The sequence below is a fragment of the Erinaceus europaeus genome, chromosome 9 (assembly GCF_950295315.1).
Source record: "Erinaceus europaeus chromosome 9, mEriEur2.1, whole genome shotgun sequence".
In the NCBI taxonomy this organism is placed as follows: Eukaryota; Metazoa; Chordata; class Mammalia; order Eulipotyphla; family Erinaceidae; genus Erinaceus; species Erinaceus europaeus.
This window is the reverse complement of record NC_080170.1, coordinates 46,413,703-46,436,197: the sequence shown is the minus strand read 5'-3', so window position 1 is coordinate 46,436,197 and position 22,495 is coordinate 46,413,703. Positions and strand designations below refer to the sequence as shown.

Genomic DNA, 22,495 nt, shown 5'->3' with positions numbered 1-22,495 from the left:
ATTCGATGTTAGATTGAGGAGGACTGAATGGAAGAAGGGAAACGAGAAAGAGGAAGGGCTTCTGTGTTGGTGGTTCTGGGCTGCGGTGCCACGTTTTGCCTTAATAGAGGGGATATCAAGGGAATGATATGTAGAGGTGGGGTGGGGGTCAGAGCTAGGAGACCCCAGGACAAAAAAGCAGCTGGAAAGAAGGGCGAGGGAGAGAGGAAGTCACACAAAAGCAGCCGGGATCTCTCCGGAGCCGCAAGCGTTAAGGGGAGGCGGCAAGTGACGCTGTGCGTGTGGCGCGGCTGCTCCGAGTCCAGCACCGGCGCCAGCCTCGCCTTCCTTTCTCCCGCTGCAGCCGGCTCCGCACAGAGGCGACCCGGCGGGCCAGGGAATCAGCCGCACCACCATGACCGAGACCACCAAGACCCACGTCATCCTGCTGGCCTGCGGCAGCTTCAACCCCATCACCAAAGGGCACATTCAGATGTTCGGTGAGTCCCCCCTGCCTACCCCTGAGGCTGCTTCCACCTCGCTTCCTCTCGATTCCCCCTCCCACCTTTTTACCTGGGTTTTCCGGGTGCCTGCACAGGCAGGAGTGTACCCCCAACTCCCGGGGAAGGGTTCGCCTATGAATCTGGCCTACCCGGCGGGCGCAGTAGGGAGAGCCTCTCCACCGCGGGCTCGGCTCGGGGGTATTTGGGCTGAGCCTGCACGGCTCCGCTCGCTGGGGCGGAGGGCGGGGGGCGGCGGTCTGCGGGGCTCCGGGCTCGGAAGAGGAGGGCGGCTGGGCGAGTGTCTTTTAGGGCTGGGGGTGGGGTGGGAGGATGGTGGTTCGAGAGTTGGGGTGCGGTTGTGCGGCGGTTTGGCTACTCGACTGGCGAGAGCCGGGATGCGGGTAGAGGCTGGGGTGCGGGGAAGGGAGGAGGGTTGTGGGGATGAACGTGCTGTTTGTTTAGGATGGGCGGAGGCGTAGGGGAGTGAGGCGGCGTGGGACCCTGGGACACGGACACACACACACACACACACACACACACACACACACAGCCAATCGCACACAGGGCACCAGGACATGGCAGGGGCTCCAAGTAAATACGTTTGTGGCTTCTTTGATGGCTCGGGAGACCCAAGCGCAAAGGTCGGGGGTTGGAGGATTGTGAGCTGAGCCAGGTAGAAAGCGAGGGGTCGGGTGGGGGGCTCTGGAGACGGCGGCCAGGGAAGGGGAAGGGCGGGGCTGCCGTTGCGGGCGCTCCTTCCAGTCCCGGGCTGGGGGGGGGGGGGTTGGTGGTGGGATGGACAGGGCCTAAGTTGGCCGGGGTTTTGCCCAGGGGCCGATGCTTGCGGCATGGAGTGTGCGCGCGCCTGTGCGTGTGTGTATACAGAGAAAAAGAGAGAGAGATAAAGAGAGAGGGGAAGAGATGGGTGGGGGGAGTGAGTTGGGGCGGAGGGCGTTGCTTTTTTTTTTTTTTGGAGCCTTTGGGGCGTGGAGAGAGAGAAAACCAGTCTAGGTGCTGGCTGCGGGTTTGGGGTTCTGCAGGGACCTGGAAAAGGTGGTCCACGTCTGTCTACTGGTGGGTAAACCACGCCTTGTCGGGTCAGACCCACGGGCGCGGAGGCGTATGCCAACCTTTAGACGCCAGGGAGGGACGTGGAGGTCACTTTAGGGACTGAGGAAAGGCTAGAATTGGGAGGGGGTGTATTTCTCCCCCCTGGCAATTTGGGGAGTGAGGCCAGGAGAGCGAGAGGGCTGGGGTGTAGGACAGCTTACGCGGAGTGAGGGAGACCCTGTCGCGGCCCAACCAGGCGCTGTCCAGAGCCGGTGGTGCTGAAGATCAGGACGCTCGGGAAGTGGTTGCGGGCACACGTGTTTACCCGAGCCCAGCAGTGTCCAGCTCTCCAGGGCTTTCACGAAAGCCATGTTATCCGGATAGAAACGGCGAGGTGGTTTACACTGAAAATATTCCTCTTTTTAAACCAATAAGTACGTTGAACTGGACTTGCTTGTTAAAAGACTCCTGAAAAGATACAGAGCTACCTTGAGCAGGGCAGTTAAAGTAGGTATATTTATTGGATCCAAGGAAGGAGCCTGAGGGATAGTCATTCCTTCCTCACCATCTCTTCAGCTTTCAAGAGTGTTTTCTCAGATGCTGATGACAACTTACCTATTCAATAAAGACATTTGTTCAAGCATCAGGGCCGAAGACCAGAGCATTTTATCAGTCTTCAAATAGAGTATCAGTGCCCAGGCTTTTTACTTTCATTTTTTAAAAGACTTACTTAAAATATTTATTTGTTTATTTATTTATTTAACCAAAGGCAGATGCAGAGTAAAAGACACACAAAGAGAGACCAGAGCACTGATCAGCTCTGGCTTGTGGTGGTGCTGAGGATTGAATCTGGACCTCAGAGCCTCAGGCATGAAAGTCTTTTCCATAACTACTATGCTGTCCCTCCAACTTGAATACCTCTCAAGGTTTTAAAAAATATTTATTTATTTATTGGATAGAGACAGCCAGAAATCAAGAGGGAAAGGGGAGATAGAGAAGAAGAGAGACAGAGAAACACCTGCACCACTGCTTTACTGATAGTGAAGCTTTTCCCCTGCAGGTGGGGACCAGGGGCTCAAACTCAGGTCCTCAAACACTGTAACATGTATGCTCAAACAGGTGCACCACCACCCGACCATGTACCCCCAGCTTGAGATGAGAGAGAGAGAGAATCATAGCAATACTAGCACATTTTTGCCAAGGATCAAACTTGGGACCTCATAATTTTTTTAATTAGTGATTTAATAATGGTCAACAAGATTGTGGGATAAGCAAGGTACAATTCCACACAGATCCCACCACCATAGTTCCATACTCCATCCCCTCCATTAGAAGTTTCCTTATCCTTTATCCCTCTGGGAGTATGAACCAAAGATTTTTATGGGGGGCTGATGGTGGGAGGTCTAGCCTCTGTAATTGCTTCTTCACTGGACATGGGCATTGATAGGTTGATCCATACCCCCAGCCTGTTTTTATCTTTCCCTAATGGAGTAGGGCTCTGGGGAGGTGGGTTTCCAACTCACATTGGTAAGTTCGTCTGCCCAGAGAAGTCAGGTTGGCATTATGGTAGCATCTACAACTTGGTGGCAGAAAAGCATTACAATATAAAGCAGAACAAATTGTCTAATAAGCAGGAACCTAAGGATAAGAATATAGCAGATGATATCTGGGGTCTTCATGTTGGAAGAAGCTAGGATGTCTATTTTAGGCATATTCTAAGGAGCCCATGACTTTACTAATTTTTGTCTGAGCTTGATAGCTAACATGCAGGTGGGCTGAAAGTATTGTCTGGAAACATAGTGTCAGAGTTAGAAATATGCTCTAACCATGGCCTCACTTCCTGGGTCTGATTCTGTTGTCTTCACTCCTGCCCTTGGGTCTGATTCTGTTGTCTTCACTCCTGCCCTTGCTTTCCTCTCTATCCCTATTTTCCCTAGCTTTTTTTGTTGGTGCATGGTTGGTTAGTCCTCTCAGCTGCCCAGATAGGGACAGGCTTTCTTTTGTAGTCTCTTGGCTCTTGGAATCTTCAGTGAGCCAGCAGGTACTTCTCTTCCTGGAGCCAATGATGTGCTTCTGTTTGCTTAGGATTCCAAGAAAAATAGACTTAGACTGGGAACCAAGGATTTTCTCTTGCAGCTAATGGGAGTTAGATGATAGCAATAAAAACTTTTGCTATATCCATCCAAACCTGCCAACTTTCCAAGGTCTTAGAGGCTAGGCTTTGTGGAAATAGTTACGAATTATAGCAAGATTATTTATAGATAGATGAAAGAAGCTTTTTGAAAGTGGTGACTACTTAGTTTGATAGTGGAACTGGGGATCTATCAGCAAAATCTTTGGTGTGTACATTAATTATTATGCAGGAAAAAAACCACAGAAAGTTGATAAGAGGGCTCTCTGTGGTTTTATGGAGCTGATAACCAACTAACTAATATTTTAGCCAAAATGCGTGTGAACACAAGGTACATATTAAATAACTTTTGTAAATTCAAATAAGAGTCTCTGATCTGATGGTAAGTTTTATAATTTATTTTTTATAATTTCTGTTTTGCAAAGCCTTTCTATATTTGCTATGTAACTTACTCCCCATTTCACAAACAAGAAATGATGAACAAAGGCTGAGTGACTTAAAAAATGACTTAAGTGATGTGAAGAGTGGGTGGTAAAGTTGAAACTTGAACACCACATGCCAGATTCCTCTTGCAGAGGCCTTTGCACTGTATCAAAGGCAGGAAGAAGTGTTCAGTAATCATCTGACTGAGTAATTCCATGAACGCAATTTCCTTCAGACACACATTGACAGAAATTAGAACCAAATTGGTAATCAACTCAATGAGATATGTATAAATATGTATTTTCTTAAGAGTTCTTTCTTACTTTCTGAAGAAGCCAGTTACCCATGAACAATTTTCCTTTTTGACTGAACTTAAAAAATACATACTAAACAGTATAGAAGTATAATGCAATAAAACATTGAATTTTTAAAAAGTTATCTGCAATTTTCAATAGAAAGAAATTTAAAGGCCCACACAGGACTTTGAAACAAAACACATTTAGTAAATCTCCTGTATTTTGAAATCCAATTGCTTAACAAGAAAATAGAAGGTGTGGGGCAGGCAAATAAAATATCTATCAGTTTACAAACAGACTTTCAGGCCTTAGGCATCAGAGATTCTAGGTTCAATCTTTGGCACTACCACCATAAGCCAGAACTGAGTAGTGTCATGGTTAAAAAAAAAAAAAAAAAAGAGAGAAGTGTAATTTGTAACTCTTCATTTGTATAGGTAGTATTTATATAATCCTCACCATCTAAAATATTTTAGTATGCTCTGGTTCTCTCTCCCTCCCCTTTTCTCATTAATGACTAAATAAGTATTTTTAAAAAGAAATTGTACCCATGTGTCAGCAACTATCCTGTGAACCATTACTTTCCCAATAAGATGACTTGAAAAAGTTTAAAAGCTTGGGGAACTTGATAACAAAAAAAATCCTACTTTTTGATGATTGCAAAATAACTGAATTTTTCTACTTTTAAAATATTTTTGCTTTGAACAGTTGGGTCTCTTGAAAAGAGACAAGATTCCATCATGTCCCATCTAAAGAATAATGAGGAGAGGTCTGTACTTGTTATGGAATTAGATATTCAGCTGCTACAACTAGAAATCACAGGAAAAACAATTTCGAGCTGCTGATAATATGTAAGAAATTGTTAGAAATCAAGAAATTGTGGGGCTAAGTGGTGGTGCACCTGGTTGAGCACATGTGTTATAATGTACAAGGACCTGAGTTTGAGCCCCCAGTCCGCACTTGCAGGAGGAAAACCTTGCAAGTGGTAAGGCAGTGCTGTGGGTATTTCTTTCTCTTTCTCTCTCTCTCTCTCTCTTCACCCCCTTCCCTCTCAATTTACAACTGTCTCTATCAAGTAAATAAAGATAATACCCCCCCCAAAAAGGAAATTACTTAGTGTGCTTGAAATGCCCATGTAAAAGACCACTAAGCACAATATAGTACCTTATACTTCTGCACATCTGTCTTATTTGACCGTAACCTTGCAAGGTAAGTAAGAAAATACTGTCCATGCTCCTTTACACATGACAAGCACAAGTACAGGTCTGAGTTATTGGTTAGAATAGCACTGATCTTCTTTTTTTTATTGTTTTATTTTTATTAGTGATTTAGTATTAATTTACAAGATTATAAGATAATAGAGGCATAACCTATTTGTGTATTAATTTATTATTGGATAGAGATACAAAGTGAGAGGGGTGGGGGAGAGACTGAGAGGGAGAGAGACAGATACTGCAACACTACTTCACCAATGGTGAAGTTTTACCCTTGCAGGTGGAGACCAGGGGCATGAACCTGTATCCTTGTGCACTGTATGCATATAACCAGGTGCACCACTGCCTGCCCCCCAGGGTATAATTCTAAACTGTTTCCACCACCAGAGTTCTGTGTCCCATATCCTTCATTGGAGAAATTTCTATTGTTCATTTCTCTGGGAGTATGGACTAAATTTCTTTTTGGTGTACCACCAATTTTCTGATAGCTAGACTTTCTCATTCATTCAAGATACCTCTGAAATCCTTTCATTGCACCGGCACCTATGAAGAGTCATGTGAATTTATTTGTCAACAGAGTAATGAAAACTTCATGAGTTCTTTTCTTTATCACACAAGTTAACCACATAATGTATTCAAGAAAGATCTGTTCCCAATATCTTAAGCTTATCACAAGGAAAGGCCATTTCTGCTTTAGTGCTGTGTATTGTCCATTTAACTGGAACATTCCTTCTAACATTCTCCTACATCCTCTTTGCTTCCCACTCTTCTGTTACCACAACAAATACTTTTTTATCCTTTACTTCTGTAGGGAGCCTCAGTGACTTCCACATCGTTTGATTATTCTGATAGTCAGTCCCACATCTGTTTAGATTTCCATGCCACAGTTCTCATCTCATTCTATCTTTAATGACTATTTCCCATTTTCCCATGCTAGGTCTTAAGCTCTTTTGAGACCAAAAAAAAAAAAAAAAAACAGTACTGATTTTTATCACTGATTTAGTTTCTAGAATCGAGATTGGAGCAGGCTCTCCATAATAGTATAATATACTGTTACTTATAAATATCAAGTCTTTCTTTCATAATAGTTTAAATAAATAAGGAATAAATGAATGTATAGAATCTCGTTCTAAGTAGAAGAGTAAGTGAGCCATGCACAAGGATTGGGATAGTGATCAGAGAACCAAGACATATTAGGAAAATGAAGATGAATGTCTGCTTAGTTATTAAGCCTTATAAGTCATGTAAAGAATTCTTTATTTTATCCTCATGATGACAAAAATGACCTTGTTTTTAAAGTAAGAGTGTGTCATAATCATATATTTTAATTAATTTAATTAAATTTGAATCTATATTGATGAAGGACAAGAATGTAGTGCCTAGCAAAGTATCCGTGTCAGCATTACTGAGTTTAAGTCAGAGAAGATGATTACTTTGCCCAGGCTGGTGGATGGTATTTGGGATAGAAGGTAGTGTATCTGTAAAAGTTTAGGAGGTGAAAGAGACTCCTGTTATTGACCTTCTGTGTGTGACTACTGGCAAAGTAATCCAGGGTAATTCACAGGTTTCTGTCCAAGAGAATGAATAAAGAACACTGGAAGAGAAACAAGTTGTAGTTGTGGGAAAAATAAAGGTTTGTACTTCTTATTCTAAAGTTTTTAACACTGATGCAAAAGAAGGAAATAGCTAAATTAAATGTCTTTTTTTTTAGACTGAGATGACTCAGTTTTCTGATGAAAGCTGTTTTTTGGTTTTTTTTTTAATTTAAGAAAAGATAAATTAACAAAACCATAGGGTAGGAGGGGTACAACTCCACACAATTCCCACCACCCGATCTCCATATCCCACCCCCTCCCCTGATAGCTTCCCCACTCTCTATCACTCTGGGAGCATGGACCCAGGGTCATTGTGGGTTGTAGAAGGTGGAAGGTCTGGCTTCTGTAATTGCTTCCCCGCTGAACATGGGCGTTGACTGGTCGGTCCATACTCCCAGTCTGCCTCTCTCTTTCCCTAGTAGGGTGGGTCTCTGGGGAAGCGGAGCTCCAGGACACATTGGTGGGGTCTTCAGTCCAGGGAAGCCTGGCCGACATCCTGATGACATCTGGAACCTGGTGACTGAAAAGAGAGTTAACATACAAAGCCAAACAAATTGTTGAACAATTATGGACCTAAAGGCTGGAATAGTGCAGATGAAGTGTTGGGAGGTACTCATTGCAGACTATTGTGTACTTTTGTCTTCAGGTATATATTTTGCCCTAGTTTATGGATATGTGTGAATATTTATTTATTTCCTTCTGTTGCCCTTGTTGTTTTATTGTTGTAGTTATTGATGTTGTTGTTGTTGGATAGGTCAGAGAGAAATGGAGAGAGGAGGGTAAGATAGAGATGAGAAGAGAAAGATAGACATCTGCAAGCTTGCTTCACTGCCTGTGAAGCGACTTCCCTGCAGGTGGGGAGCCAGGTGCTCGAACCGGTATCCTTACGTTGGTCCTTGGGCTTTGCTCCATGTGCACTTAACCCACTGTACTACTGCCCAACTCTCAAAAGCTGGGTTTTTAATGAAAGTAGATTTCTATTAAAATTCACTATGAAAAATAAAATATTAAAAGAGTTCACTGACTTTAAAACTTGAAGTGGCAGAAAATCAAGATCCTAAATTTGATTTTTTTTAAAGTTTTTTTTTATAAAAAGGAAACACTGACAGAAATCATAGGATAAGAGGGGTACATAATGCCACACAATTCCCACCTCCAGAACTCCATATCCCATTCCCTCCCCTGATAGCTTTCCTATTCTTTATCCCTCTGGGAATATGGACCAAGGGACATTATGGGGTGCAGAAGTGGAAGGTCTGACTTCTGTAATTGCTTCCCTGCTGAACATGGGCGTTGACAGGTTGATCCATACTACAGTCTGTCTCTTTCCCTAGTAAGGTGGGGCTCTGGGAAAGCAGGGCTCCAGGATACATTGGAAGGATCCTCTGCCCAGGGAAGTCTGGTTGGCATCACAGTAGCATCTGGAACCTGGTGGCTAAAAGAAGAGTTAACATATAAAGCCAAACATTGTTGACTAATCATGTACCTAAAGGCTGGAATAGTGCAGATGAAGATTTGGGGGTCTCTGTTTTGTAGATAGCTAGTAGGCATATTTTAGTTATATTCCAAAGGGCCCATGACTATACTCATGGTTTTCTGTGTTTGTTTGTTTGTTTGTTTTTTCTGAGCCTGACATCTGATATGCAGGTGAGCCCAAGTTATTGTCTGGGGAGATAATGTCATGGCTGGAAAAAGGACCATAAAGCTGGATCCGGAAGAGAATAGCTCCCAAATATGGGAAAGGTGTATAAATATTGTTGACTGTAACTAAAGTTGACTTTTTAAAAAAATGTTGAAGTCTTGGGAGATAGCATGTTATACAAAAAAGCCTTTCATGCCTAAAGCACCAAAAATTCCAGGCACAATCTCCAGCACCATCATAAGACAGACATGAGGAGTGCTTTGGGGGGAAAATGTTGAAGCTGTGAAATTGGAAAGAGTTGATGGAATTCTAAAAACCATTTTAGAGCTTGTCCACTCTCATGACCATGGTGACTGTGATATTTTCAAGTAGATACTTGGAAATTCTCACTGACAAGTTGAAAGTCTACTAATTGAAACTTATAGGTCATTCATGGTAGTTTCACTTAGTAGTGTTCTGCATCTGCCAATAATTTGACAATAGTAGATGAAAAAGAAGATGTAGACATTTTTTGTTCTCATGAACAGGTGACTTGATTGAATTTCTCCTGCAAAATTGACTGACTCAGCCTCATGTATGTACAAGTTAGCCACAGGAGGAAAATGTCCTATTTAGAGTTCCCAGCTAAGGAACCACATAAGCAAGAAGGCTGATGTTCTAATTAGTTTGAAGTGAAGAAATATTCATTTGCAGTTTCTCATCTCTTTTTTTTTTTTGTTCTAACCAATGCTATTCTAAATGTCTAAGACTTTATGCCTACAACTCCCTGAAGCAAGAATTTTATATGTGTTTAAAGAAATATTTTGCATTATTGTTTAGTAGGAATAGTCTTTGAAATGCTGTGCATCTTAAGACAAATATTTCTACGCAGATTTCCAGTGTTGCATCAATTCAAATGAACAGCCTAAAGTGTGGGGCAAACTAGAATTCTGGCATTTGAATCTCTGCTTCGGAAGTATCTTCAGATATGAGACGAAAAATGTAAAACTAGTTGGATAATATATATTTTTTGCTACTTTTGTATTGGTAGGCAATAGTTGTAAGAGTAGTCAGTGCATCACTGAGAAAAAGATTCATACTTAAATTTCATAATATCATTGTCCTTTTAGCCACTGATACATTGTTCTTGACATAGCAGTTGCTTTATACTTAATAATGCTATGAAATATACACGCAGTAGTGCTGCGGGTTAAGCACATGTGGTGCAAAGGGAAAGGACCAGCAGAAGGATCCCGGTTCGAGCCCCCGGCTCCCCACCTGCAGGGGAGTCGCTTCACAGCGGTGAAGCAGGTCTGCAGGTGTCTATCTTTCTCTCCCCCTCTCTGTCTTCCCCCTCCCCTCTCCATTTCTCTCTGTCCTATCCAACAAGGACGACATCAATAACAACTATAACAACAATAAAAAACAAGGGCAACAAAAGGGAGTAAATAAATAAATATTTTTTTAAAAAAGAAATATACACTTAAAATTTTTTTAAACTGATTTTATTTTATTTTATTCCTTTTTGTTGCCCTTGTTTTATTGTTGTAGTTATTGTTGATGTCGTTCGTTATTGGATAAGACAGAGAGAAATGGAGAGGAGGAGAGAAAGATAGACACCCGCAGACCTGCTTCACTGCTTGTGAAGCAACTCCCCTGCAGGTGGGGAGCCGGGTGGAACCGGAATCCTTACCCTTATGGAAAATCCTTTCGCTTTGCGCCACCTGCGCTTAACCCGCTGCGCTATCACCCGACTCCCTACACTTAAAAAATTTTAGGGGAGTGGGGCTGTAGCGCAGTGGGTTAAGCGCAGGTGGCGCAAAGCACAAGGACTGGCATAAGGATCCCGGTTCGAACCCCGGCTCCCCACCTGCAGGGGAGTCGCTTCACAGGCGGTGAAGCAGGTCTGCAGGTGTCTATCTTTCTCTCCTCCTCTCTGTCTTCCCCTCCTCTCTCCATTTCTCTCTGTCCTAACCAACAACGACGACAACAACAATAATAACTACAACAATAAAACAACAAGGGCAACAAAAGGGAATAAATAAAATAAAATATTAAAAAAAAAATTTAATGTTTATTTATTTTCCCTTTTGTTGCCCTTGTTGTTTTATTGTTGTTGTACTTATTGTTGATGTTACATAGGACAGAGAGAAATGGAGAGAGGAGGGGAAGACAGAGAAAGGGAGAGAAAGACAGACACCTATAGAATACCTTCATTGCCTGTGAAACTACGTAGGTGGGGATCGCGGGGCTGGAACCGGAATCCTTAAGCCAGTTCTTGTGCTTCACGCCACGTGCGCTTAATCCACTGTGCTACCTACCGCCAGACTCCCGAAATATACATTTTAAAAAATATATATTTATTTTATTTATTTATTCCCTTTTGTTGCCCTTGTTGTTTTATTGTTGTAGTTATTATTGTTGTTGTCGTTGTTGGATAGGATAGAGAGAAATGGAGAGAGGAGGGGAAGACAGAGAGGAGGCAAGAAAGACACCTGAAGACCTGCTTCACCGCCTGTGAAGTGACTCCCCTGCAGGTGGGGAGCCGGGGTTCGAACCGGGATCCTTATGCCGGTCCTTGTGCTTTGCGCCACCTGCGCTTAACCCACTGCGCTACAGCCCGACTCCCGAAATATACATTTTTAAGTAGAGTTCTCGTACATTTTTAAAGAGTTTTTCGGATGAACCTGAATTGCTTAAAAAGATCCTAAGAACACAAAGAAATGTATCAAATATGATTTCAATATCAACCTTTTAAAAAAGACACTACTCAAGAGTCTGGGTGGTGGCACACCTGGTTGAGCACATGAGTTACAATGCACAAGGACCTGGGTTGGAGCACTTGGTCCCCACCAGCAGGAGGAAAGCTTTGCAAGTGGTGAAGCTGTGCTTCACATGTTTCTCTTTCTCTCTCCTTCTCTATCTCTCCAACGCTCTCGATTTCTGTCTCTAGCCAATAAATAAAGATAACACTAGAAAGGAAGTTCTTAAATATTTGATGTAACAAGGCACTAAGATATAGGAATTATTGTGTAGAAAATCACATAACTATTTATGGATATGTTCCATATCTCAGTATACGTAAATGCAACATCAGTGTACAAGGAAGGAAGTTTTCTATTGCGAGAGGTTTTCCAGTTATAAGCTTTCAACTGCATGGGACACATTTGCTTTTTTTGAGTCTAGTTTGGCACACAGTTTCAGAATCATTTTAGCTCACAAATCTTTAGCAGCTTATATCCCGTGACCAGGGCCATCCTCCTAATTGTCTCTTCTTCTCTTTCCTCTTTTTTTTTTTGCTTCCAGGGTTATCACTGGGGCTCAGTGCCTGCACTATGAATCAACTGTTCCTGGAGGCTATTTTTTCCATTTTGTTGTCCTTGTTATTGCTGTTGTTGTTTCTAGATAGGACAGAGAGAAATTGAGAGGGGAGGGGAAGACAGAGAGGGGGAAAGGAAGATAGACACCTGTAGACCTACTTCGCTGCTTGTGAAGCAATCTCCCCCTGCAGGCTTGAACCCAAACCCTTATGCTGGTCCTTGCACTTCACGCCATGTTCACGTAACCCAGTGCACTGCTGCCTGATCCATTCTCCTCCTCCTCTTCCTCCTTCCTCTTCCCCTTCCTCTTCTCCTCATTCTCCCTCTCCCTTTCCCTCCTCCTCCTCTTCTTCTCCTCCTCTTCCTCCTTCCCCTCCTCCTTCTCCTCCTCCTTCTTTCTTTCCCCTCCTCTCCTTATCTGTTTATTTACTATGAGAGAGAGAGAGAGAGAGGTAGAGAGAGAGAGAAGAGGGAGGCCAGATCACTAGCTGAAGGTGATGCTGGGAACTGAAATGCCTCCTCCTTTTGTTTTATTATTTCCATAATCTTAAGAGCTCTGCTGTCAAGGCAAATGCTGTACCAGGTACCAGCACCTTTCTACTTATGGTGGTAGTGGGGGGATTGACCCTGAGACTTTGAAGTCTCAGACATAAAAATCATTTTGCACACCCATTATGCTATCTCCCTTACCTGATCTTACTTAATATTTACCTGACAGTAGAAAGGTCAAGAAAGTGCAGCTATAGCCTCTAGATAAGACTAGATACTCAAAATAAATACATTCAATTTTTTGTATGTCTTATATAAAGTCCTTAGTCAGTTGTATCTTTTGTAAATATTTTTCCCCATCCATGCATTGTCTTCTCTCTCCTCTCTCTCTCTCTCTCTCTCTCTTTCTTTCTTTTTATTTTTACTAGAACATTGCTCATCTCTGGTTTATACTAGTGTGGAGGGATTGAATCTGGGACCTGGGCGCCTCAAACATGAGTGAGTTTGTTGAATAACCATTATGCTATCTCTACTACCCTTCTCATTCTCTTTTTAAAAAAAAAGGTTTCTACTTATTTTTACCCACAAAGAAATTGCTTCATTAATATTTCTTATATCAATCTCAATGTAAGCATATAGGAGAGTCAAATATACACTTTCGTATATATGGTAAACACACACACACACACACATATATATATGGTAAACATACACAAATACTTTATTACTATTGGAGTACATGGTCAAAAAATGTAAAAACATAAAAAAAACACCAAGTGCATAGGCATTTTTCTCTTACTACTGTTGTTTTGGTCAAAAACCTTAGAGTAGTGCCTGGTCCTTCTTTTTTTGGACACTTCATTACATCAGCAAGTGTTTTTGGATTTCTCTGTCCTCAAGAGATCACTGGAACCACCCACTTCTTCCAACTTCTCACCCACGGATAAGGTCCTGTTATCCTTCATCTGAATTATTAGAGCAACCTCTTAATTGAGCTCTCTGCACTTTCTGTTGACTCTATTCAATTCTCAACAAAATAGCCAAAGTGATCCTTTTAAAATGTGAGCTCCATTGGCGTATTGCACCAAAGTAAAAGACTCTGGGGTGGGTGGGTGGGGAGAATACAGATCCAAGAAGGATGACAGAGGACCTAGTGGGGGTTGTATTGTTATATGGAAAACTGGGAAATGTTATGCATGTACAAACTATTGTATTTACTGTCGAATGTAAAACATTAATTCCCCAATAAAATTTTTTTAAAAAGTGAGATCTAAGTCAGATCATATAAGTTGCTTTCTCAGCAATCCTCCAATGGCTCTTGTCACATCTCACTCAATGTTAGAGTCACAATAATGGCCTAAAAGTCCTCCACCATCTGCGTGCTTTGTCCCTTATCCCGTTCCTCCAACCAATGTCTTCTCATCTTATTCTGTGTCTGCCATATAAGACTTCTTTGCTTCACCTTAGAGTCTCTCTATTTAGTGTCTCCTCTGCTTGGGATGCCCTTCCCTAGATCTCCTCCCATCTAATCCACTCTCCTCCAATGCCCTTGCTCTGATGTCATCTTCTCCTTTTACTTGGAAGATCCTTCTGCCATGGTCACATAATGTACAGTCACAACTCAGATACCTTTGTGCTGCTCTGCTTTATCTCCCCCTTACTCCTTAGCACCTTTGAACAAGTGTGTTATTTCCTTATTTATTATGTTTATTGTTTGTTGTCTGTCTCTAGAGCTAGGACAATCTCTTTGTTTATACTGCTTATTAATGAAATGAGTCTCTGACTCCTAGAATATCACTTGTTAAGTATGGGATCTGCTGGATAAAAGTGCTAATAAAATATTAGCATTATCTATGTTTTCCTTATCAACTCAAAGCTCTTTTATTTTGGATGCTGGAAGGGTGAGTCCTGAGAGGACTCCATAAGAGTTGATTCATCCTTTGGACAATATTTATTGAATTGTAGAGGTGACTCAGGCACCATGCTCAGGGACATCATTTTCTGTAGATAATAATAAATAAAGGAAACATGGCAGCTCTAATCACAGGTAGAAGAGATAAGAGAAGGCCAAAGTGGAGGGGAAGAAGTTGTCACCATAGGCATGGAGGGTATTTGCTGTTGTGTGCAAGAATTTGGGTAAAAGGCAAACTTGCCTGTGAACATCACTGAAAGTGGGGATGTGCTTCATGATGGGAGCTGGATGGAGACAGCAATTGTAGAGAAAGGCGGAATACTAGTAGGGGCAAAGGAACATTGCCAGACATTTCTGACTTTCCCCAGCAAGTTTACAGAATGCTTCAAAGTTGTTAGGCACAGAGGAACATTCAATCTCGAATGTCAGTGACCCTATTTGAGGGGCCTGCCACCGTGATTTTTACCCAAGTGATTATTTCTGGATCAGTATTTGAAATAAGGAGGCATTTTCCCTTTTTGTTGTCTTTATTTTTCTGAAGTGGAATGACTGTAGAAGCCACACCTACAGAAGGAATAAATAGGTGAACAATTATACTGTTTTACAACTTCCACAAATTAACAAACAAATAATAAACAAATACTTTTTTAATGTGAAGTGGTTCTCACTTGCATTATAGTGCTGCTTCTGTACTTCAGTGGGGTAATTCCTATCACCTGCCCAGGCTGGTTTCCGCCCAGGAAGATCTACCTGCGAACAAGCCCTGTCCCTCTCAACTTACATTGAAAATGGATTCCAGAAGAATTTAAAGACGGGTGCTGTCTTTGTTGATCTCACAGCAGCACCGTTGATCTCACAGTCTGGCACCGTGGTCTCCTAGTCAAGATCTCAAGATGCCTGCCTCCATGGGTGGCCAACACTATATCGTTTCTTCTCCAAAACAGAAGATTCCAGGTGCATCTGGGTGACAAGTCTAGCAGATGGAGACTTGTCTCAAGTGGCCTCCCCCAGGGCTCTGTTCTGGCTCCTACGCTATTTAATATTTACATCAATGATCTCCCAGAAACTTCTTCAAGGAAGTTCATCTATGCCGATGACATCTGCTGTGCAACTCAGGCATCAAAGTTTGACATCCTCGAGGAAACACTCACGAAAGACATGTCTCTGATATCTGATTACTGTAAAAAATGGCGACTAATCCCTAGCACTGCAAAAACGGTATCATCTGTTTTCCATCTACACCATGCCTCGGCCTCGCGTGAGCTTAATGTGCAGCTTGGAGATACGAGAATCCGGCATGAAGCCCAGCCAGTCTATCTTGGCATTACTCTCGATCGCACTCTGTCATTTCACAAACATCTCATAAAAATTGCAGCGAAGGTGGGCGCGAGGAATAACATTGCAAGACTGGCCAGCTCCTCATGGGGCGCGAGCGCTTCCACACTACGATCATCATCTCTGGCATTATGCTATTCCACTGCAGAATACTGTGCCCCAGTCTGGTTCCGTAGCCCCCATGTCCACTTGGTCGATTCCAAATTATATTCCTCCATGAGGATAATTTCTGCAACCATCCGTTCCACACCGGTTCCATGGCTGCCAGTTCTTAGCAACATCGCCCCCTCCAGATATTCGTCGGGATGCAGCATCATCTAAGTTCATTTCCCACGTCTACACTCGACCGGACCTGCCAATATACGCGGATATCTTCGCCCACCCTGTCCAACGCTTGACGTCTCGTCACCCAATCTGGTCCCCTACGCCTACACTGAACTTCTCTGTTCCAGTCTCTTGGAAACAGAGCTGGCAGTCAGCTGAGGTAAAGAACAAACACTTCATCACAGACCCCTGCAAGCGTCAACCCGGCTTTGACCTAGCACGTTATGATTGGGCCCTCCTCAATCGCTATCGAACAGGCCATGGCCGGTGCGCCACTATGTTCCATCGCTGGGGAGCCAGAGACGACCCGAACTGCCCCTGCGGCTACAGACAGACTATGACCCACATAGTCAACGACTGCCACCTCTCCAGATTCAAAGGAGGTCTCGAAACTTTACATAAGGCTCAACCTGATGCTGTTGACTGGCTACGGAAGAAGAGCAAACGCTAGAAGAAGTGGGGTAATCTCTAGTTGTTCAAGTATTTTCAGACTTGGGAAACTTAGTTCCCCTGTGTTTTATCCTCTATGGAGAGATCCTGGATTGCGTACCTGCTTTTTTCTGTGCAGGATCAATTATGTGGAGAATAAGTACCATGGGAATTTTTTCCTTTGACTCTTGTTTTTAGTTCTTATTATTCTGAGAGATTTTTAATAAGAATACTTCTGTTCTTGCTGTTTAACTGTGGTTTGCTAGGACCTTGGGATGTAGCACAATATCATTTAAAATGTATATGTTCATTTTATTTAATTTTATTAATGAAGGAAAAAGAGGCCAGAGCTCTGTTTAATTCTGGTATGAGATAGTACCAGGGATTGAACCTGGGCCTTCAGGCATGTCAGGCTTATACTTAGCTAAATATAGCTTATACTTATACTTACTGAGCTATCTCCCAGTCCTATTATGCTATTTTCAACCCCAAATAAGTGGTATCTAGTGAGTGGCTGGATTTTCAATGCATTATTCTCCATTTTTCTAATCCCTCCTCTTGGTGTCTACAGAGATGTGTGGTGTTTCCTCCATAGCGTACTGAGATCAAGCTTTCTCAATGACTATTAATGTTCCTTTTGAAATATTTATGTGCTGCTAACTATTTAACAGTGTGTGGTTTGTCACATGAGCTATAAGGTCCTTAAATTCGTTTTAACTTGAAAACTGTCACTTACCATAAATTAACATTAAAAAAGACAATACAATATCACACATATAAATTCAAGCCATAATTGCTTCTTTTACCAGAAACCAATCTTGCTAAGCACAGTTAAAAATTATTTGCTTGCTATGTCCCAGGGACTCAAAGTTTATAGATAATAGATGAACTTCCCAAACTATAGATATTTTTGATACAGAGTGGGAAAATAGCCCAGCATTTCCATGGTTGCATTCTTTTGCTTTTTAAAAAAGTTTTTTATCTATTCATTCATTCATTTGCTACTAGGGTTAATGCTGGAGCACAGTGCCTGCATGGTTACTTCACTGCTCTAGGTGGTCATTTTTCTTCTTCTTCCTTGTTTTCACACTGAGGTTATGCAGCAGCCACTGAAGCCCTGTGGACTGCAGCGCCTGAGTTGTGTACTCTCCGGCTGTCTGTAGAAAAAAACTGGCCTCTTCCAGATGGGACTTAGCTCCAGAGGGTGGGGGGAATGGACGGGGCGGAGGGGGGGTTGGCCTGCCTGCAGGGTTCTAAAAATACAAAGTGAAGCTGAAGTCCATTCCCCAAAGGAACTCCTTAATGAACAATTTTCAGCCTAAACTAATTCTCTGAAAAGATTCATTTTAGGCAGTTTCCATTTCATCACCATAATTGCTCTGACTGACCAGGTAAAAGATTGTGTTCTACAGGGATGTTTTCTGTGTTAGGGGTCCGCTAAACATTGATTAGCTCCTTTGGCTGATGATGGGCACTTACCTGCTTTTTTTTTTTTTTAAATTTATTTCTTTATTGGGGAATTAATGTTTTACATTCAATAGTAAATACAATAGTTTGTACATGCATAACATTCCCCAGTTTCCCATTTAACAATACAACCCCCACTATGTCATTTATCATCCTTCATGGACCTGTATTCTCCCCACCCACCCACCCCAGAGTCTTTTACTTTGGTGCAGTACGCCAATTCCATTTCAGGTTCTACTTGTGTTTTCTTTTCTGATCTTGTTTTTCAACTTCTGCCTAAGAGTGAGATCATCCCATATTCATCTTTCTGTTTCTGACTTATTTCACTCAACATGATTTTTTCAAGATCCATCCAAGATTGGCTGAAAACGGTGAGGTCACCATTTTTTACAGCTGAGTAGTATTCCATTGTGTATATATACCACAACTTGCTCAGCCACTCATCTGTTGTTGGACACCTGGGTTGCTTCCAGGTTTTAGCTATTACAAATTGTGCTGCCAAGAACATATGTGTATACAGATCTTTTTGGATGGATGTGTTGGGTTCCTTAGGATATATCCCTAGGAGAGGAATTGCAGGATCATAGGGTAGGTCCATTTCTAGCCTTCTGAGAGTTCTCCAGACTGTTCTCCACAGAGGTTGGACCAATTGACATTCCCACCAGCAGTGCAGGAGGGTTCCTTTGACCCCACACCCTCTCCAGCATTTGCTGCTGTTACCTTTTCTGATGTATGACATCCTCACAGGAGTGAAGTGATATCTCATTGTTGTCTTTATTTGCATTTCTCTGACAATCAGAGACTTGGAGCATTTTTTCATGTGTTTCTAGGCCTTTTGGGTCTCTTCTGTGGTGAATATTCTGTCCAAGTCCTCCCCCCATTTTTGGATGGGGTTATTTGTTGTCTTGCACTTACCTGCTTTTTAACATGAGCTATATTTTCCCAGAGCAACCACTTCTCAAGTCGCAGTTACTTCCTTTGGATCTGATACTGTCTCTTCCTTATATTTGTGGATTAAAAAAAAAAAGGCACCTCCATTTGCATCAGGCTTTTTCAGGCTGCTGCTGCAGTCACTTCCCTTTTTTCCTGCAGCCTCTCACCTCCCATTGAACTCTCACAGCACTTGGTTTGTACCTCTTATAGCACTTAGCACATTGTGCTGGGGATTGGAGCTATTTCTGTCTAAACTTCAAATTTCTCTCTTAGATTTAGGCTCTTGCCAGGGTCATGTGATTTTGTGGCTTTGTGGCTTTTCTCCTTCTCATTCTTCTTCTTCTTCTCCTTCTCCTTCTCCTTCTCCTTCTCCTTCTCCTTCTCCTTCTTCTTCTTCTTCTTCTTCTTCTTCTTCTTCTTCTTCTTCTCCTTCTTCTTCTTCCTCTTCTTCTTCTTCACCTCATTCTTCTTCTTCTCCTTCTCCTTCTCCTTCTCCTTCTCCTTCTCCTTCTCCTTCTCCTCCTCCTCCTTCTTCTTCTCATTCTCCTTCTTCTTCTTCTTCTTCTTCTTCTTCTTCGCCTTCTTCTCTTTCTTCTTCTCCTTCTTCACCATCTTCTCCTCCTCCTTCTTCTTCTCCTTCTCCATCTTCTTCTCCTCCTCCTTCCTTCTCCTCCATCTCCTCCTCCTCATTCTTCTTCTTCTCCTTCTCCTCATCTTCCTCCTCCTCCTTCTCCTTCTTCACCATCTTCTCCTTATCCTCCTCCTCCTTCTTCTCCTTCTTCTCCATCTTCTCCTCCTCCTCCTTCTTCTTCCTTCTTCTCCTCCTCCTCCTCCTCCTCCTCCTTCATCTACTGCTGTGCTCTAGGTACAGGGGACATGTAGCACATTCTTGGCAAATGAGAGTGAACTTTTCCTGAGTTATTCAGAATTTCAAAGTTAAGGCATGAGAGGTGATCAGAAATGAAACTAGGAACTAGGAACTAGGCAGTAGAGGAGCACAGAGATTCATGGAGAACTGGGATGGAAAGCAAGCTGGCAGCAGAAGCTTAGCAGACTTGATGATTATTCCCAAAAGGTAGGGAGACTCCTGGGGCCCAGAGAGGACCCCTAGTCTAGAGGGTATTCTTCCCCTTACCCTCAATAAGCATCTGCAAGCCATACTTGGGTGCTGCCAAGTATATAACATGGCAGAAATAAAATTAACCTTGGTGTTAAATGTGAAAATAGCCACACAACACACACATGATTATAGAGCTTAGCCTTCACATATTTCTATTTGAATTTTGTTACTTTTTTCTTACGTCACAAAATATTATTGATGCGGTAAAAGTGACCCTGAAACTGTCCCCTGGTCTCAGCGGATGTTTGACTCAGGTCCATACAGGAATGTTTTTTTCTTTGAGGCAAAAGGATAGCAAAATAATTCAATTTTCTTTTTATTTACTCACAGTTTAAGAAAGGGCTTTATTTACATGGCACTTGGGGGGAAGGGACTTTGCCAATTATTTACTTGACTTTAAGCACACAAAATGAACAATAGCAACAAAAATCCTTGATTTTCCATAGCAAATTTTCATCCCTTTAGAAATCACAGAATTTCCATTTGAAAATTCCAGTAATCATGCAGACTCTCCTACAGTCCTAAAACACCCTTTATATCACTTTCATAATTGTTTGCCAATTTTTGCTTGAGTTCTCCCAGGCCTGGAAATGCATCAGTTCTCAAAACAGCCAAGTAGCCTTCTTGGCACAGTTTTGTTTTCTTTAGGACTATTGCTTTCATTGGACTGATCTTGGGCTTCCTAAAGCTTCCATGTATTGGCCTTTCTTTCCTTTGAGCTCCATAGAGCAGGTCTATTATATCTTCTCCTTCTTGTGAGACATATGTGAGGGGTTGAAGGCAGCCACTTCCTCTTCTTCTTCTCCTTCTTCTTCTCCTTCTCCTTCTCCTTCTCCTTCTCCTTCTCCTTCTTCTTCTTCTTCTTCTTCTTCTTCTTCTTCTTTTTGCCTCTAGGGTTATTGCTGGAGCTCAGTGCCTCCACTGCTCCCGGAGGCTATTTTTTTCCCATTTTGTTGCCCTTGTTGTTGCTGTTATTGTTTTTGTTGCCACTGATGTTGTTTTTAGATAGGATAGAGAGAAATTGAGAGAGGAGGGGAGACCGAGAGGGGGAGAGAAAGATAGACACCACTTCTGAAGCGACCCCCCCCCCCACAGATGGGGAGCCAGGGGCTTGAACCAGGATCCTTATGCTGGTCCTTGTGTTTTGTGCCACCTGCGCTTAACCAGCTGTGCTACCACCTGACCCCCGCTCACTTCCTCTTCTTTATAGTTAGCAAGCTCCAGCCTCTTCAGCTTCATTACTATTTCTTGCATCTTCATAACCTTCTGGCTCTTTGAATATGTTCCTCATCATATGTATCCCTCTTAAATGTTGTATCCAGTTAGTGATGCAGCAATTTGATGGGGTCTGATGTATGCTGTTTTATCAAAGTTTTTTCCAAGTCTAATCAAATTTCTTTGCTTTAATGGAGAAGAAAGGTGGATTTGAATATCACTCTCCAGTCTCCACTGCACATTCAAATGGCAAAAGAACGGTGTGATAATGTTTGGCTTTCTGTGGTGATGGGCAGTGGGCCTATTGCTCATAATTCCTTCTCTGAGTGACTTCCATTTATAGACTGGATCTTCACTCCCTAGGCTCTAGCTTGTATTCTGGAGAATCTGATTTGCAGATGAGGCTGGTGTGAAGACAATGGTTCATCTCCATCTTTGAGCAGATGTAATCTATGATGTCCTCCACCCCCAAGGCAATAGCAGACACACTAGCATAAGCATTGCCTTTCCATTTTTCTTATAACCTGTGGGTCCCCATAGACTTCTTCAGACAGAACCCTATGGGTCACAAGGAACCTATCTCATCCAGAAACATGGCTTTTACCCTTGCCCTTCAAGGCAAAGAATGTGTGTGTGCTATAACATATCCCTGTACCTAGTTCCAAGTCAGGGGCTGAATTACAAGAACTTTCTCTCTCTCTTCCTCTACTCAGCTCTGGTTTATGGTGGTGTAGGCAATTGAACCCAAGACTTTGAAGCCTCAGGCACGAAACTTTTTTTTTTGCATAACAATTATGCTTTCTTCCTGGCCATACTAGGACTTTTTATAACTTGGAAAAGGAATCTGGAAATCAGTAAGCACTCCCCTGGAAAGTCAAGTCCCTGGGTTTCTGCTTGAATTACTATTTGATGTTTGGTGAAGTAAACTCATATTGATAAAGACTCCTGATTACTAACTATATAGGTGGCTTTGATGAGCCTCAAAATGGGAAATAATTTTCTTCTATTTCTTTCTAAGAGGAGGAAAAAGAAAGAGACGATTTCTTTCTGGTGACAAGGTTTTCTCCTTTGATAACATTTGAATTCTGGACTTACATTTGGCCAGACTTTAACCTTGATAGAATATTTATGTATTTATTTTT

The 22,495-nt window shown here is 42.4% G+C and overlaps 1 protein-coding gene across 2 annotated transcripts in view; it reads left to right on the top strand.

Moving 5' to 3' along the window:
• The first annotated feature begins 310 nt into the window (after positions 1-310).
• Positions 311-22,495, top strand: part of NMNAT2 (nicotinamide nucleotide adenylyltransferase 2) — a 113,153-nt gene continuing 90,968 nt past the window's right edge. For both annotated transcript variants that reach the window (XR_009551577.1, XM_007523820.3), the window contains exon 1: positions 311-479. Coding sequence is in view for 1 of the 2 variants with exons in the window: in XM_007523820.3 (XP_007523882.1) it covers positions 395-479 (85 nt within the window). In the remaining variant the exon portion in view is untranslated. The remainder of the gene's footprint in view (positions 480-22,495) is intronic.